General features: G+C 43.1%; 1 protein-coding gene across 1 annotated transcript in view; it reads left to right on the forward strand.

Annotated features, from left to right (window-relative positions):
• LOC310798605 (A-type voltage-gated potassium channel KCND3-like) overlaps nt 1-11234 on the forward strand; it is a gene marked incomplete at both ends in the record, with an annotated part of 77739 nt that extends 66505 nt beyond the window's left edge. Inside the window, 4 exons of the mRNA XM_083661148.1 lie at nt 1396-1497; nt 7823-7915; nt 8898-9157; nt 10994-11234. Of these exons, the coding sequence (XP_083517274.1) occupies nt 1396-1497; nt 7823-7915; nt 8898-9157; nt 10994-11234 (696 nt within the window). The remainder of the gene's footprint in view (nt 1-1395; nt 1498-7822; nt 7916-8897; nt 9158-10993) is intronic.
• Nucleotides 11235-19363: the final 8129 nt, after the last annotated feature.

Below are 19363 nucleotides of genomic sequence, written 5' to 3' on the forward strand. Positions count from 1 at the left end.
GCATACCGCTCTTCTGACTGGCTCGAAACTGGTGAAATGTCCGCGATGACGGGGTCGCGCTTATACCGGAACAACAACTTTCACACATGAAGGCATTAGACCACGTTCCGGTCATTTAGCGGTAAAAAGCGCATGTGGGAAAACGGCTTATGACACATGCATCATCAGCAGCCCATCACGGCCTTTTTACTCTTAGCAGCGGCGCTACTTATTCTTTCATACTTTAGCTTTCCCCCTGTCAAGCAGGCGGAACTAAGGTATGTCTGAGGAGAGGCAGGAAGTTCGAGACATGCCTCTCAGTTTCAATTGCATCTGAAGTAGTCGACCGGTGCACGCACGCGCACACACACACACGCACACACACACACACGCACACACACACACACACACGCGCGCGCACACACACGCAGACAAACGATCTCTGGTTCTTACTTTTCTTTCTCCTCTTCCTCTCACTTTCACATATCGTGCACAGTCATTATTATTGCATTTTGGCCTTCACACCTTTTTACAGGTGTCTGTCTGAAGGCCCATTTTCAGAGGCATCAAAATTTTAATTCCATTACTTTCGATTCCACTCTGGAAGCAGTTATTGCTCTGCCTGTCTCCTGTTTCTGAAATGCATTTATTTTTGAGAGAGAGAGAGAGAGCGCAGCAGGACAAGGTTAAAGAAGTGTTTCACCTTACACACGCCGAAAAGCACTTGAGGCAATCCAATATATTCATTCTAATATCCTCTTGAGTTCAAAAAATTCCTAATACAATTTCTACCTCTCTCTCTCTCTCTCTCTCTCTCTCTCTCTTTCCAATTATCCCACCTATGTGTTTGATGTATGCTACACCTCAGAGAGGAGGATATAAAGTGTGAAAGTTAAACTCAAGGCAGATTTTTCACCCAACCTGTTAATGGGGAATGTGTTGATAAATGTGGGCATGCGGGCTTAGAAATGGAACTCATTTTCTATGCAGTTGACAGGTAAAATCCTCAGCCTTTCATGGGGCAGAATCAGCACTAATGCTGTAAACCATCCATTATCGCTGTGAAGCTGTCTCAATGGCCGACAGACGCCATCAGTAGTGTGTTTCGGTGGACTTGGCTCCACGTTGCTTTCACTATAGTCTCCGTGTAGCTCTCGGGCTCTAATTGGTCTACCTGATTGTTTATTCTCTGAATCTTCTGAGTTCCAGTTGAAATGCTTCAGTCAGAGAGCCCCCTGCAGCTTCCAGCAGACAATGCAGCTTCAAACAGGCTCAACGCCTGGCTTAGAAGAATCTGAAATTGCAGCCAGGGGTCCTAAAAGCAGCAGCAGCCCTGACACTTCCCACAGAGAAAGCTGATGTGATGAGCTGGCACATTTTCCACGCTTTGACCTCTCCTTCTCTTCCCACGCACAGAAAGCCAGACTGGCCAGGATAAGAATAACGCAGACGAGCGGCACCAACACCTTCCTCCAGTGCAAACGCAACGGACTGCTCAACCAACTGCTGGAGCTGACGGTGAGAAAGAGCTGCGCCCCTCTCAACACCCGCAGCCAAGGGTTCATTACCATGGTTATATATTATGGTATAGAGCAGTGATACTCAACTGGCGGCCTGCGGGCCACATGCGGCCTGCGGGCGCCGCCTGTGTGGCCCACGATGGAATTGCACAATTTTTTTTTTTTTTTTTTTTTTTTTTTTTTTACAGTGCACCTGAATGCAACATGCAAGATACCCACTGAATAAGTGTCCAAATGTTCATGTCATTCTGGTCAATACTCCACTTCTGTTATAGCATTTCAGTCTGGAATATGGAATATCTTTCAACAATCTATGATTTAGCTGCTAAATTGTCAAATACCGCCGTCTGCTTGCTACCCAGGCACTTATGTATGTACTAACTTAACCTAACTAACTATCCGGTGTGCTGCGTGCACAACATTGTCAGACTAAACTCCGGCTGTCACCCCAAAAACCGACAATCCGCTACAGAAAAATGTATATTGTTTGTTTATTAACTGGCCCCTGGCCTTCTATGATTTCACGAAAGTGGCCCCCGGGCAAAGCAAGTTGAGTATCCCTGGTATAGAGGGTTTTCACGGAATAGTGTTGCTAGAGAACAGGTTGAAACCTATCTTATTTCCTGTCAGCTGTTGTATTGTCAAACACTGCAACAGGAAGTAAGCTAGCGACAATATAGAATGTTTATGTTGTCAAGTTAACACCGTCTCTATATAGTAGATTTGGTGTGTGAGTAATGCTATTCTTCCCTGTCAAAGATCCTTTAGCCAATTATTTAGGTTCAGTGGAACTCAAATAGCTTGGAAGCAGTGACTTCACGTCAAGGCGCGCACCACAAAGTGACAAACTCAGAAGTCATCCAGGCCCACGTTTCTCAAATGGGGGGTACGCGTACCCCTAGGGGTACGTGGAGGTGCTACAGGAGGTACTTGAGAGAAAGAGGAAAATGGAAGAATTTAAGAACAAATCATGAAAATATGATGTTTTTTTTTTTTTTATATATTAAAATAATTGGCAGACCACTGATTTAGGGAGATTTTGGAAGCGTACAGAGCAATGGTGCGTCTTGCAACTCGGAACAAACAGTTCAAGCCAAAAGCAGCTAAAGCCAAAAAAGTTGGAGAATGACTTATCTAGGCTACAAAGGAGCCGAAAAGTTAGCATCATTACATTCTCATTGTTATACAGTGCAAGGGTGATAACAGAGGAGATACGCCAATTAATCCTCCGTGACTGCACTGTCGGCTTAGATCGCCGTAATCACACAGAATACTTTTCTTTGTTGTCTTCCAGTCCGAGACTTGATTCTAATCCATGTCTCTGTGAAACTGGCAAAGCTCAGACGACAGAGTCGGTTTGTACTTCTGCTTGTGTTGCTCTCAGATAGATAATTAGATGGCTGCGTTTAAAAGGTTCTGCGGCAGCAAAACGGCTCCAACCTCAGAAATGACACAGTCAAACAAGGAGAAGCTGAAAGGCATGTTGCACTCAAATCCCAGCAATCCCCAGACTTCTGTCTCATCCAAGACACAACAGTATGTGCCTCTTTTCTCCCCTCCATGGTTATAGACAGCAATTGTTTGAAAATAGATAGTGTTTTTGTCACCACACCATGAATTACATGCTGTTCTCTGTGTATGCACTTACCAACAACTACAGATATCTTACTATTTTATAGCAAGCATCCACCTAACCATCATTGCCTTCACTCCTTTCCCTCCCTCAGCACCATGGAAATATATGTCTTGTAATGCACGGACAAATTGCCTGTATCCTCGCCATCCATCCAGTCCATCACTCTGCTTTCGCGGTGACACGCTGCATTCCTCGCAGACGCTTGCTGAAACCCATTTGGGTCTAATCGAGTCCAATGTTGAAAGCTCATGGGTGTCTGGTGAGTGGTTAGAATTATCATATAAATGCCATCTGTGAGTGCTGTGCGACCCCGTCCCTGTCAGCGACGTCTGCGAGGAGGAGAGGCTGCCTGCCAGAGTCCTGGCACATCAAATTACAAGTGGTGTCACTGCTGTCAGTCAGTCAGGCAGTATAGGACTGCATTGGGCTTGGAGGTGGGGTTATACATCAGAGACTGAGAGAGTCTCTACAGTTATTAGAAGTTCTGTGTGTTGGTCTCGTTGAGATTGCCCTCGAGGCTTGGTCGGTCGGTCCGCAAGAATTAGCGTGGAGGCGAATTGGCGCGAGGCGTACCGTTGCTCCTGATGGTCGCTCTGGAATGAATTTGTTGGGGGGGGGGGGGGGGATCTGCCCACGGGAGGAAGGGGGGGGGGTCACTACAGTGATATTTATGCTTTTAGGCCTTCAAACTGACAAATATATTGTGATGAGTGATCATCAGTGCTATAACAGCGCAGACACACTGGAAACGGATCCGACCCGGAAGCGAAGCGAAGCACAGGCAGTTTCATTTCGGTGTCCTTGTTAACAGACTAACTAGACCGATCACACTGGCCGTGGCGTGGCCAGCAGCTCTATAAGTCACGTTGGTCGGTCGGTCAGTTGAAAAAAAGTTCACCATGCTTTAGAGGGCACAGGTTTCGCCCTAGCAGCCTGAAATTTGGTGTGGAGGTCAAGTGTGTGTGTGTGTGTGTGTGTGTGTGTGTGTGTGTGTGTGTGTGCGTGCGTGCGTGCGTGCGTGTGTGTGTGAAGGTGTGCGTTGTGTTTATGCAAACACCGCCAGTAGGTGGCGGTGTAACTTTGCAGCTCAAGACCACAGAATAACACCACATGCCTGTGTACAAAACGCTTCCTTCTATGGGCGAAAGCACTTTGCTCAAAAACAGATCATTTTGTCTGGAGGGGGACAATGAGGTGGGGTTGTTACTCAGAGAGAGTCTGCAGCACAAACACAGCTCGGTCGACGGACCCCCCATTGTTCTTGTTGTTCTGTCCGTGCTTCTCTTTTATTCTGAAACGTAATAGCCATGTGGTGAAGTGGGGCCGTGCAGTCACAGTTCTCACAAGAATTGCATATTGCCAGTTTACACAACGACGGTAAAGATGGCGTTTTAAAAACGATTCCACTCTGGAACCCGGGTTAAAAGGTTTGCGTTTTCAGGCCTCCCAAAACGCCGTTGTCATGTGATTCTGAAAGGCCAAACCGCAACGCAGAGACAGACCCTTGTCCTATAAACAGGGCCTAAATTAACCGTATCGCTTCGTTTCCACTCATTAGAGAATTGACAAGGTTTCCTCAGATACTCGACCCTCAAGAATCAACTTTTCATTTTAGGCCATCGTATTGGCACCATGGCTGTGTGTGTGTGTTTGTGTGTGTGTGTGTGTGTGTGTGTGTGTGTGTGTGTGTGTGTGTGTGTGTGTGTGTGTGTGTGTGTGTGTGTGTGTGTGTGTGTGTGTGTGTGTGTGTGTGTGTGTGTGTGTGTGTGTGTGTGTGTGTGTGTGTGTGTGTGTGTGTGTGTGTGTGTGTGTGTGGCATTCATTCATCATTACTATCCTTCATCAAGCCCCTCATCCTGCATCTACCTTACATCAATCCTGCATTAGTACTAGACAAGCCTTTCCTGGGTGTTACACAGCAGAGCAGCCAGTGAGTGAGTGAAAAACATTCTCAGACAGTAGATGATCAAGCCTTTTAGAGGAAAAAGGAGAGAGAGAAAAGTGTGTTTGACAGTGAGGCTTTACTCCGACACTGATCCAGGGTCAGATTTCAGACGGACTAGTGAATGAGCGCCCTTCCATTGAAAGACACAAGTCTCAGTTCTTTGTGAGAACTTCTCCCAGATGGTGGACCTTCAAAAGAGCCGACACATTGAGACATCAGAAGGCACAGTGTTCTCTTGTCCACATCGTCGGGTTTTGCTCATGTGTCTAGAATCTGAATGAGAATCCTTGGGTCCGACCGCCTCCCACCCCCAAATCTGTGGAGGACTACTGTGCGCTAGAGAATAATAGAGAGCAGAATTAACTCTTTCATGCATGGTGTGGTGGCACAGATATTTGGAAGCCATTTTGAACCAAAGGAGTGGACGTAACCACTGGTCGTTGACAATATTTTCATATTTATGGAGTGATAAAGAGATATCCAAAATTCTCTCTGTAAAAAAACTTTGGCTATAATATGGCAACGAAATGAACAAGAATTTTGCACCTGGCTTCTGGAAATGTATGCACATTAGTGCACAATGCCCATTAAATTAGATAATGCCTCATTTGCATTTAACATAGCATTTCAGAAAACCTGCAATACAAAATTAATTGTCTTAATGTAAGTAATGAACTGGGGAAGTTTCATGGTGATATCTATTAGTTAAACATTTCCCCTGCCTTTAGTTCCCCTGCATGTTGATGCATGCTGTCCACTGCAGTGGACAGATATGTAACTCCCTCAAGATGAAATATATTGAAAAAACATTATTGCCATGATTTTTCACTTACTGTACTTAAAAGTAAAAATAAACAAAAATACTGAGTGATTTTCAGTTTTCATGTTATTTGGCAAACGTAATTACCTGGAGTGGAGAGCACATGATAATGGAGAGTTTTCAGACTAACTCCCATTTGGAGAAATACCAACAAGCACAGTACAGTAATTCTGTAACTAATTCTGAATTTGTTTTTCTACTCTTTTTGCCATATTTATGCTGATTGCCCTCTAAGTCTCTCTGCAATCTGCCAGGTCTGTTTTTCTCTTCTTTTTGGCGTATGCTGATTGCCCTCCAAGTCTCTCTGCAATTCACGAGTTCTGTGCCAGCCGTACCTCCCCACACCACCCTAATTCCCTTCCCCATTTTGTTATGCACCATTCATACATAAATATGTTCAACTCTAAACACTACTAGACTCAGACTTTGCTCAAAAACTAAGGCAGGATATTCACTAAATCTATGGTCGATTTAGTCGACTAAAACGGGCTTAGTTAAAGTGGAATGCATTATTTAATTAAATGTTTCTCTAGAATTTCCAAACTCATTGGAAAGATCTAATCTGTTATTATGGAATGGTATTAAAGTTGAATGTGCAATACATACTGTCTAACTACTTCTTCTTCTCTGAATGGATCTCTTCCCAATGTGTCCCTCTCTAACATTTTCATCTAGTTTTTATTTGTTGATGAAATGTTCTTTTCTCATAGTTTTCATCAACGAAATTAACACTGTCGTCACAAAAGTACCGTGGTCATGGTAATGGTCGAATGGCTGAACTAGCAGCCAAAGAAGTGAGGTTTTGACCAAATTTCCATCAGGAAGGCCACCATATTCACGTTACCTGATCAGCCCGTGACATCAGTCAAAGCCCAAGCGTGATGTCAGTCATGACGTCAGTCCATCCCGTCCAGTATGACGTCAGGCGTGACGTCAGTCATCGTCAGTTCATCCTAGTACCTATAGCGAGGGTTCTACGTCAGCCCCCACTGTGGAAGACCATAGCAGCAGTTGGCATCACAGCTGTTCCTTCCCCTGAAGCCATCCTCTGAAGCGTTGTTTCACCCCACCCACCTCCCCAGTTCACCACCACCACAGTCTTGACTCCTGAACAATCCCCCACCTACAAAGTACAACATCACAAACGGTCCATTTTGCGGCAACTCGACAGCGCTGCTTAATCCAGAACCTTCCTTCCAGGAACTTTTGTGAGGTAAAAACCAAAAGGTCCATTGGAGTGAACGGAGATGTTGGAACTCTTCTATTATGCGGCTCTGGTCGGTTAGTACCAACCTGGAGCAGTGGAAGATTGTTGAAGAGATAGATTGGCTTGAGAGACTAAAATGTATCTGTAATGGGCAGCCTCCAGCAACTGGCAGCATTACACCAATAATGTCCTGTGCTTTATTGACTAATCTGTTGATATGTAAGTAAGTAAGTAAGTAAAGTAAGTAAGTAAGTAATGCTTTATTTATATAGCACCTTTCAAATCCAGAGATCACAAAGTGCTTTACAATAAAAACAGGCAGCAGGATCAAACAAAATACAATAAACAAGTAGGCAAATAAACACAATGCAAGAAACAGCATCAACAAGCACAAATTAAAATAAAGTAATAAGAAGGCATGAGGCGCACCGGCCATAAAGTGCAGACAATCCAGCAATCAAAGGTACAGCAAATAAGTGGGATAAGATTTAAGATTTAATAAAATGTCTGTATAAATAAGTGGGTTTTAAGAAGTGTTTTAAAAGTGGACACTGATGTATTAACTCTGTGTTTGTGTGTGTGTGTGTGTGTGTGTGTGTGTGTGTGTGTGTGTGTGTGTGTGTGTGTGTGTGTGTGTGTGTGTGGGTGTGTGTGTGTGTCTGTGTCTGTGTGTCTGTGTGTCTGTGTGTCTGTGTGTGTGTGTTGAACTGCTCAGGGTACAGAAGAGGATGAGAAGAAGCTGACTAAGCCCACCTCTCTGTTGGAGAGCCAACACCACCACCTACTGCATTGTCTGGAGAAAACCACTGTGGGTACATAGACATTTCTCTGTTTGATTACCCTACTTTAATCGAACCTGTGTTTCAGGTTTCATCATCTTAGTCTTATATATAACTATAAGCTTGTGAGGCTGTTCAATATTGTTATTAAAAAAGTACCTGCACTAGGGCTGGCTCGGCAATATATCAACATTATATCAATATTGTGATACAAGACTAGTTATTGTATTAGATTTTGGATATCATAATATCGTGATAATATGGCATAAGTGTCTTTTCCTGGTTTTAAAGGCTGCATTACAGTAAAGTGATGATATTCTGACTGTTGTAGCTGTTGTCCCATGTATTGGTTTTCAGCTGACAAAAGTTATTTTGGTGTGGAGTTACTCTTTAAACATTCATACTATAGCTGTAAGCTGTCAAACCTGTGACTGCTGAAGGGCTGGGCAACCTCTGGCCTGGTTAGACCGGGTTAGAGCCAGACTCTGGCCTGGTTAGACCGGGTTAGAGCCAGACTCTGGCCTGGTTAGACCGGGTTAGAGCCAGACTTTCCGCTGCTCTGCGGATCAAGTCGAAGAAGGCCGCCATTGGTGGGGGGGTACCCACACTCACCATGGAAGCGGAGTGGGATACGGCGCTGGGATTAACCAGGGATTCAGTATCAAAGACATCCTCGTCTGAGATGGGGGGGGGGGGGTCCGCGAATATAGTAAAATTTGGGCCATTTCATGCCCCGTATGTGCACAACAGTTGTACTATGAGTAACGTTATATTATTATAATTTATTTTAATTATTTCAGTTGGGTCTAGTTTATTTATTTGTGCAATTACTGAGTATACACTGCAGGCCTCAAGTCCCATGAGCTCAGTCCCTTTCAATTCAATTCAATTCAATTCAATTCAATTCAGTCAATTAAAGCTCTCTCTCTCTCTCTCTCTCTCTCTCTCTCTCTCCCTCTCTCCCTCTCTCTCTCTCTCTCTCTCTCTCATATCCTTACTTCTCCTGTCCAGGCCCATGAGTTTGTGGATGAGCAGATGTTTGAGCAGAACTGTTTAGAGACAGCGCTGCAGACCTACCCGTCACGCAGCCCGTCCATATCCAGCCGCGACAGCTCCATGGGAACCTGCTGTAGCCGCAGGGTGAAGAGAAACAGCCCTCTCCCTAACGCCAGTGTGCCCCCTGCCCACCCTGTCCCAACCCTCCAGGGTCCCCTGCAGGAGCTCAGTGCCATCCACATACAGTGTGGTGATCCAGCATCCCACACCGCCAGGTGAAACTCAGCCACATGGGCCCGCTAGGGCTTATGAAGAGGTGTGATATCCAGATTGATAGTACAAGCTGTGTCTTCTTTGTCAGGGAAATGTGAGGGAAAAACAATCAATTCTATTTGATTTGAGTCTATAACTAGAGAACGCACTGAAGAAGTAGAAGACAAAGAAGTGTATCATATCCAAAGTCTCTCTCTCTCTCTCTCTCTCTCTCTCTCTCTCTCTCTCTCTCTCTCTCTCTATCTCTCTCTCTCTCTCTCTTCTCAATTTACAGTCAGTCTGCTTCATTGGCATGAATGTCAGATGAGCAATATTGCCAAAGCCTCTGGGATAATACAATTCAATTGTCTGTGGATGTCTGTCTCTCTCTCTGAATTTCAATATTCATATTATTTCATATTTCAATATGTGCTTTATTGGCATGACACAGAAATACATTTGTGTTGTCAAAGCATGAAGAGGGAAAAATAGAGAAAGAGAAAGGTAATAATCAAATCTGGCAACGACGATAACAATAAAATATAAAAAAGCAAACAAAAAAGCAAATAAATTACTGAATGATTAAATGCATTATGCACCTACATTATAGCACTATGTTGTATTTCATAATATTCACTCTGTGTCTCGCTATGGGAAGCAGTCCCCGGCACCCCTACCACAAGCATTATCTCACTACGCCAATCCTGATTGGCTGCTAGAGTGTGTCCCTACTACTCCCTATGTGCAACGGCCATGTAGTTCCCCCCAGACATAACCCTCAGCAAGAGAGTGACACGTCATTATCTCACCTCTTCGTTCTCGCTCAGTTATGCAGTTAACGTTAAATATGGATGTGGACGGTGCCTTCTGTCCCTGCTCTGCGTTCATTTTGTGCGTAATTGTGCAGGTTTTATGAAAGCTTGTGGACACCTTTAACTCTCTACTGCCCTCTAGTGGATGTATTCCGTAACATTATACCAAGCGCATGGAAGTATGCAGGCAGTGACGGTTACATCGTTTTTGAAACAGATTTATTTTTGTACGAAAATGGAGCATTAATTAGCCATAAGGTGATTGGTTCATGTTCTCCTATTGACCTTGTGACCTTGCCTCTCCTGGAGAGCAGCGGGCTTGTGCGTTATCCCCAGTTCGTGCCGTGCATACTTAACATGGATAAGGGGTTTCAGGAACAACGATCAGCTGTTTGTCTCCTGGGCTAAACCTCAGGCAGGTAAACCTGTCTCAAAGCAGTGCCTCTCTCACTGATATGGAGGTCATTGCTTTGGCGCACACTCTACTCGTGGTTTGGTCGCTTCCTGGGCCTTATTCAGGGAAGTGTCTGTCCAGGACATCTGTGCTGCGGTGAGTTGGTCCTCGCTTCTCACCTTTGTTCGGTTCTATATGCTGGACGTCTCAGCTCCTTGCGTGGCACGCGCGGTTTTGGAGTCCTAGCTGAAACAAAGACCTCTCCCCTGTTGGTCGGTGGGCACTCAATAAGCTTGTCGGAGTGACTATTATGAAATAGAACTTAAGGTTATGACCATAACCCCAGTTCAATGATTGATATGAGCGAGGTGTCTCGCCAGACAACCCTTCTTGCTGTGCAGGGTGAGAAGATGTGGCTTATCGTGATGACATGTCACTCTCGCGCTGAGGGCTATGGAGGGGCGGGGCTACATGCCCCGTGGCACGGAGGGACACACTCTACCGGCCCTATCAGGTTTGGTGTTGTGAGATAAGGCAGAGGGGGCTGCTTCCCCATAGCGAGACACCTCGCTCATATTAATCATAGAGCTGGGGTTATTATAGTCATAACCTGAAGTTTATATGATGCACATGTCTCTCTCTCACCATCACAGTCGCTCCAATCTCAACCTGAAAACTGACAAGGGCAGCATCAACTGCAGCAAGGGCGGCCAGATCACCACGGCGATCATCAGCCTGCCGACACCCCCCGCCTTAACCCCCGATGGCGACGGCCTCCACGGGCCGCCCCAGCGGAGGCCCCCCCCACCCCCGGGTCACTGCCCACCGGCCCCCAGCATCCAGACAACAACTAGTTCAGCAGGCTCCAACATCATCAAAGTCTCTGCTCTGTGACTCTTTGGCTGACTGCTCTATAACTCAACTCAGCAGGAGGAGGAGGAGGAGGAGGAGGCGACGCAAGCTACTCTACGTTGATGGACGCCCGGTGTCTCATCTCAGAGGGTCAACAGGAAGAGTACTCCAGCGGCGGCAACAGAGAGAGAGAGGACAGATGATGTGGGGAAACTGTGAAAATGACAGGTGGTATAAGATTGTAGATCTGTGAACTGAGACCCATGTGCTCCTGTTAGGCTGTGTCTGTAGATTTGGAACAGAATTGCTGCATTTATAATAGTTTCTTACGCGAAAGAAAACCGGAGAAGAAGGCCGGACCGTGCAGATCCTTTGCAGTATTTACTGTAAAATAAGGTTGAAAGTATACAGAAGGACACTGTGCAATTAGTGTGTGTCAGCTGATACTGTTGACTGTGTTTACTTGAATTTGATTGGTCTTGTTTGTGTTATGTGTTGTTTCGGGGGGAGGGGGGGGGGGGGTATAAATGAACAGAATTTCAGATTTCTGCATCATTTGAAGAGTTATGTTAGTCGAGTTATTAATGCCATGTCACTAGTGTGTGTGTGTGTGTGTGTGTGTGTGTGTGTGTGCGTGCGTGTGTGCGTGCGTGCGTGCGTGTGTGTGTGTGATTGAAAGTGTGTGTCTGTGTTAAATAGATGAGATGCTTTTATGAGACCGAAGATTGTAAAAGTGTATTTTTTGAGATGGAAATTATTTCTTTCATAAAGTCAAGGACACCCCACCATCAGTCAGACTGTAAGGGAGTGAGGCTGAATTTGGCTGCCTTTATGAATTTATGACAGTCAGTGGTTCTCAACCTGAGGGGCAAAACCCCCAAGGTGACCACAAAATGACTTTGACACGAAGAGATTGTATGAGCTGAGGAATGTGGGAAAAATACATATTTCTACTAAATTATATCAATATGATCATGTTTCTATATTTGTGATAAATGTTTTTCGTCCTGTGGAATAATGAATAGTTGCAACTTTTATGCTGTCTCCAAGCCTAGTACTATAGTGTGATAGGCTGAGAAGGGAAAATAAAAGTGAAATTGATATTACCATGCTGTGTACGGTGACACAGTGGGCATTCTTTTAACTTTAGGGACTGAACGCCAAAAAGGTTGAGGACCACTGTGATATAAAACCTATTGATGATTACAGGGATGGGGGGGGGGGGGGTCAATTCACTTTCAATTCAGTAATTTCAAAAAGCAAAGTCAAACTGAACAGCTAAACACATAGCTTACATGCATTTTGAGTTGTGTTTACAATTTTAATTTGTAATGGATAACACTACACACACACAAGTATTTTACATTATGATAGGCTAAGAAGGTTCTGATACATGCAGACAAAAATGGATGCATTATGACATTAAAACAAATTGATTGAAAGTGAATTGAGCCCAGCCCTGCTCCAGTTGATGGCCCTCACTGGTGTGAATATGGCCTATTTTATATACCAACCTGCTACATTACTGTTGCTCCTTATTTGTAATTTCATAGATGCCTTGTGTTTGGAATAGAAGTGTTTCGTTTGTGACGACTTGGCAAAGTGTTCTATGGTTAAATGGTCAAATAAATGTGTTGATTTGTCTATTTTTTTTCTTGCCAAATTTAAGTGTGAACCATAATTTCTCTTCATAGGTTTTTCAAAAATAAAGTACCTAGTGAAGTTGTTTTTGCTGTATTGTTAAATTTGGTGTTGCCATTCTGCAACATTTTGTCATGTTTTATCAGTGGTCCCCTCTAAAAGATTGTCACTTACTCATCATGTTCACAATTTGGAACTTGGTTATTACAGTATCTATTCATTAGGCAAGGCAATGCAAGTTTATTTGTATAGCACATTTCATGCACAGACAATTCAGAATGCTTTACACAAAATAGACAAGAGAAACAAACAAAGATAAAAGAGATAAAATGAAAAGGATAAAAGAACAAGCAAAATGCATTACTGAAGAATCAAAATAAGTAAAATGGAGATATATTTTTACCCCTTTAAAGGAAGCGAAGAATAGTGGTATTGGTTGGTATTTCCAGTCGCACCTTTGTGAGTGAAGCCATATGTGTATTATTTTCAAATATAATAATTTTATCTTCCTGTCCAATGTGCACTTTGCCTCAATCCTGTCCTCGTTTTTGATCGGAGCCTTGCCTGATCTCACCGTGCTGCTGCAGGTCAGGGTCTTAGAATTGTTAAAGTTTCTTCTATTTCCAATGGAGATATTCCACAAGGTTAACCCCTTCTAGCTCACCAAGTTCCCAGGTTTTTAAGAGCTATTTATTGTATCATAGACCACCATCATGCTTCAACAGACTAGAGAAAGTACCTCTCCAAACTTCACAACAATGTGACTACCCATGATGAATTTTTAAAAGTCTTGGCATTGTTTGTGTTGTTTATCTTCTTTATTTCTTTGTAGCTTTTCTGTCTGTTTGCTGTGTATATTCTGTCCGTTTGTTATAACAACTATGAAGTGTCAGATGAAAATAAAAATCTGTCACCAGAATCACTGTGTATTTCTTCGCTCCTCTTTCACCAACACAGTCACACTCGGACACAGTCACCAACCCTCACACACTGTGCAGATTAGTCTCAGTTAACTTGTCAGTAAAGTAAAAATGATGAGCAGGATTTAATGTATATTTGAAATGTTGCTACTTGAGCACTAATTGTTTTGAGGTGGTGCCGATTTCCCTCCTGCATCATTCAAAGTGAATGGGTTCATTTCTCTAGAGATGGATGCTGTCTTAATGCTGCTGCTTATCCCTGAATAATGTCAATCCTGACTGAGTGTTGTCGATGTGTTGTGCCGCGTGCACACACACCTGTGTACTTTGCATGAAAGCAGCAGAAAGCAGTGTGAAAATGCTTTGCAAACCAGCATTGTCACACATATTAATTATGAAATACTGTAAATTATTTGTTTAATCGTTATGTCACATATGAGGCACGAGGCAGAGATGCTCACTAGTCATTTTTTGCAATTCCAAGTCAAGTCTCAAGTCTTTGGCAATGGTTACAAGTCCAAGTCAAGTCTTTAAGTGGCAAGTCCAAGTCAAGTTGTGAGTCTTTTCAAAGCATGTGTGTGTGTGTGTGTGTGTGTGTGGGGGGGGGGGGGGGGGTTATTGGTCGGTGGACTGGCTGTTTCACTCTCTCCTTAATTCGAATTCTGTCAACAGCCAATCAGATTCCTTTGTTTCACTCTCTCATTAACCCTAAACCTAACCCCTGCCCCCCTCTCAAAATGTGGAGGACAAATTTCACAGCGCCTCAAACGTGTGTGTGTGTGTGTGTGTGTGTGTGTGTGTGTGTGTGTGTGTGTGTGTGTGTGTGTGTGTGTGTGTGTGTGTGTGTGTGTGTGTGTGTGTGTGTGTGTGCATGCATGCATTGGGGCATTTTTTTTCCAATATTTTTCCCCACATTTTTGTATCCCCATTGGGGCATTTTTACAAATAAGTACGGGGTTTGACAAGATGAACCTTTACATAAACATGTGTCCAATTGTGTGTACATGTGCCCATGCCTCACTAGATGGCAGTGTAACACACAATTCAACTTTTGTTTGGTATCTACTGCACAAATTATACACATTGTTGCTGTACATAATCATTATTGAACACTGTCATTGTTAGTCGTTTTAAGCATAGCTAATCAAATATTGACTTAATTAATTAATGTAATGTATACAGGTTTGATTACATATTTTTATGGACACATTTTGACAAGCTATTGTGTGATGGGGCCAGTTTTATATTTATTTTATCTGTCTAGTTTACTTGGAACAGTTGGACCCTGTTCTATTTTGGCTGTTCCTGAAGGCCACACTAGTTGTGGCCGTAATCAAAGCAAATGCCCTCACCTGTGCAGGCAGCACGGGCGCTGGGATATAAGCAGAAGGAGTCACAAGGGAGAGGGGAGTTTGGATTTGGGGCACATTTACATTTCACCCTTGTGAAATAAATATTGTTACATTTTTACCCTTGGTTTTTAGTCCTTTAAATTCTGCTCAACCCTGGTGCAAAGAACCTGTGTAGCCTTTTATTAGAGTCCTATAGGCTCTTGGCAATTCCTAGGTGGCGTTGTCAGACAACACTTTCTATTCTGGGATATTTGAGAACTCTCAGGCCATTCCAATTGGTAATTTTGCACCACGTGACAATTGCATTAGGATATCAATTATCAATTGCAACACAGCTTGCACATGGTGTGTGGTGCTTCTTCTCTTAAAATATTAAAGCACACCAAATCATTCAATTAGCCTCTCAGTGTTGCGGCACTTGACCCCAAAGAGATAACAGCTCTCACATGTAAGAGCATTAAGAGACCGTTTATGCTTCGGTTATACTGTATTTACACTATGAAGAGGATTAACCAGATCATGATTTGCATTTAGTTCACAGGAGTATTTCCATTTGTCGGTGTAAGCTCCAGGTTGTTTTTAGGGGGCTTCCTCAAAATGCACCTGAAGCTCAGATGCACAACTGAGCAGTCAGTTTTCCAAGACAGTGTATTGTGTGAGGGTGATTATTACTGACAAAGCAACTGGATTGATTCATTGCAGGGGGGTTATTCTTCCATCCACAGAAATTCAGTGTCACCCCTAAAACTCGAATACACTCGTGTCTGCCTGTTGAGAGCACACGAGAAACAGAACCTGCAACACATTGTTGGTTCTTTTGATCTCACATTTTAGTTCGTCCAGGCATGAGGGATCTAGCAGTAGGTGTTTACAACCAATGTGCTTTGTTTATGCTGTGTGTGATGTGACATCTACAGTGTTGGGGGTAACTCGTTACAAAAGTAACATATTACATGTAATATACTTTTAGCAGTAAATCAGTAATATAACTTATTACTTATAGGATTTCAGTAATATTATACCAGTTACTTTGTCAAGTAACTCAAGTTACAAATTGAGTTACATTTTATTAAATCAAAGCTCATATTTAAAAAAAGATACAATCATTTCCTAATCAAACTAAGTGTTTTTATGCAAATAACCACTATAGATGACAATAACAAAGGAAAATTATAACATTTAGAATTTTGGATTGTTTACACTGACTTCAAGGCGGTTGAAATTATTTTTCAGGATGGTTCCGGAGCAGCGATGTCATTCTGCTGCTGCTGTTGTTTTGGTAAAAGTAATGCAAAAGTAGTGTAATAAGTAACGAATTACTTTACACAGAAAGTAATATTGTAAAGTAACATTACTTTCAAATGAAAGTAACTAGTAATATGTAATATATTACATTTTGAAAGTAACTTGCCCAACACTGGACATCTATGATAAAATGCTGCACAAGTCGTAACACCAAACAGACTGGTTTCAGTGCATGGACATCTAAAGCAATGTCTTGACTTGTGGTTTGATGCGTCTTCGGCGTTGGATATCTAAACTTCAGGACAACCAAACAAGTCATAACATCGAATCGAGTGAAACAATAGGCCTACAATATTCTCTGCCTGGAATTATAGCTAGCTGACAGTTGCTGCTGCACGTGCTCCCTATCTGTGCCCAGTGCTGTGTGGTCTGGCACTGGGAGACACTTCCTGGTCCATTGTGTTGGTGATGACAGCTGTGGGGATGTGGGCACATGCAGCAGAAGCAGCTGCAGGTCATCGGGTCACATTTGGGAGCAGATTCTTCCAGCAGCGCCTCTCAATTCAGCGTACATACAGTAAGGTTTAATAGGCCCACGTCATCTTGAGTCCATCTTGAGTTATAGAGATGTACTGTAGGAGTCTCTCCACACTTTGATTGGCTGGTTCCAGTCTGGGGTTTATTTGGATTGATTTAGATTCAGTCCTGCCTTTGCTGTTATTTGCGTTGTGTGTGTTTTTTTTATCATTTATCATTTATTTATTTATCATTTAAGTATGCAGCGTCATATCTAGAGATAAAAAGATCTAAAAGACAAAATTGCAGGTGCAGTCCGATAGACAACACATGAATACCCCTATATCTTAGTTTTTTTTTTTCAATAATATTTTTATTCAATTTTAAATTTTTCAAGACAGGACAACGACATCCTATATCTTAGTTAATAAGGCTAAGTGGGCAGGCGATGGTGTGTGTCATGTGTGATGTCATTGAGCAATTGTGATGTCATCAGTGACTCCTCTTCTCCTTTTTTGGTGTTTTATGGCAGTTGGCATCCTCAATGTTGCATTACCGCCCTCTTCTGGATCCATCCATCCACTGTTTCCCTGCCGAGAGCTTGCTCTCTTCTTCATCTTTGGTGCTTTATGCCCGCCGGCATCCCTCACCTCCTCCACACCTAATCTACCTCACACCCTACTAAACACCCCTGTATCCCTTACACACACACACACACACACACACACACACACACACACACACACACACACACACACACACATACACACACACACACCTAACCTACCTCACACCCTACTAAACACCCCTATATCTCTTACAAAAGCTAACAGAGGTCTGCTCTGCGCTCTCATGCTCACAAATCCCTTTAATGTGATTTCCTGCACCCCTAACTTCCTCAAATTCTCCTTCATCACCTCTCTCTGCGCCCCATACTTTCTACACCTCAGAACTACATGTTTCACCATACTCTACACCTCAAAACGACATGTTCCACTGACTCCTCCTCCTCCTCCTGACATCCCTCACACAATCCTGTCTGATGTTTCCCTATCATCACTGTCAGTGTTGTGTTTAATGCACAATGTCAATACAACTGAACTTCCTCTCTCCTGTTGCCACCCCCCTACCCAACAGTGACTCCTCCCTGGCTGAGGCTTTATAAGTGGTGGGAGTATAAGTAGGGAGAAGAGGACAAGTGGCACATCATCTCCAGAGTAAGTGGTGCGAGTATAAGTAGGGAGAAGAGGATCTCCAGCATCTCGAGAGTCTCCTCCACCCTTTAGGAATCGAGTGCCTATTATTAAATGGTGTTCGTGTTTAATAGGCAATTAGGCATTCATTTCAATGTCAATTTGTTGCATCCTGTTGGGCTTTTGCTGTGGTGTCACATAAGGGGAAAGACATCTGTCTTCACTTTCACACTTTATGAGGATCCTATCTCTCCACTTTTGTACCCTGCATGAATAGAACAGAATAGAATATGTGGCTGTTTGACTGTTTTTGTTCACATCTGTTCACATCTGCGATTCCTGTTTCTGTTTCTGTTACAAATCAATTCACATTTTTATCCCTTCCTTTACCTTACATGTTGCCTTGATGTCACATAGTCTAGAGAAGATTCCTTGACTTGTTCAGGGAGGACAACTTTTTGATGTCAAATCTATGTTTGATTGATTGATTTGAGTGATTGATTTTTATTCAATGTGTCATGCACTTGACAGTGCCCAGCCCTCATGGGCTTACAAGACACACAAAGTTTACATTATATACAGTACAACATACGCCAACGCCGCAGTAATACAACTAAATCACAGCATAACATAACATACACCACAGCAGCAAAACAAAATCATTACATCACTTTCTGAACAGAACATTTTGCCTTAGCTCCCATGCCTGGAAAATAAAGTTTCCAATAAAGAAAGTGCCTTTCTTAAAACACAACTCAAGTTTTTCATAATCGTCCATCTAAAAAAAAATCATCATAAATAGAGGACATTTTACTGAACAGTATCTCCCTTACCTCATCATAGACAGTACAATCAAATAGAAAATGAATCTCATTCTCAATTTCAGGGATATATATGTGCAGGGATGTGAATGATTTCCAGATTGATTGTCTTGTATGTGAAAGAACTCTTCCTTCCTTTGCTAAAGTATTGTATCCGGGTCACACAACAAAAGCCTTTGGCTCAGGTGTTTCCCATGGTGTTTCCTCTCTGACCACAATGAAGGTGGCAGCAGGCGGCTGACCCTCAGCAGGCGGCTGACCCTCTGGCTAATTTCATGACACATGTGGCTTTCTTAGACACATCCTCTGTGAACTTCCTCCCAGCTTCACATCAGTGCTGCAGCACAATCTGCCTGGAGTCTGTCACGTTGTCAGTGTTTTAAGGATTACCCTGCTCTTTGAAAAGCCACATGATCTTTCAGCCTAACTTTTGATTCTATGGCCAGATGATTAGGCTTCTTGCAGGTATGAGATTGGTTTCAA

This window comes from Poromitra crassiceps (genome assembly GCF_964638095.1).
Source record: "Poromitra crassiceps genome assembly, chromosome: 25".
Lineage (NCBI taxonomy): Eukaryota > Metazoa > Chordata > Actinopteri > Beryciformes > Melamphaidae > Poromitra > Poromitra crassiceps.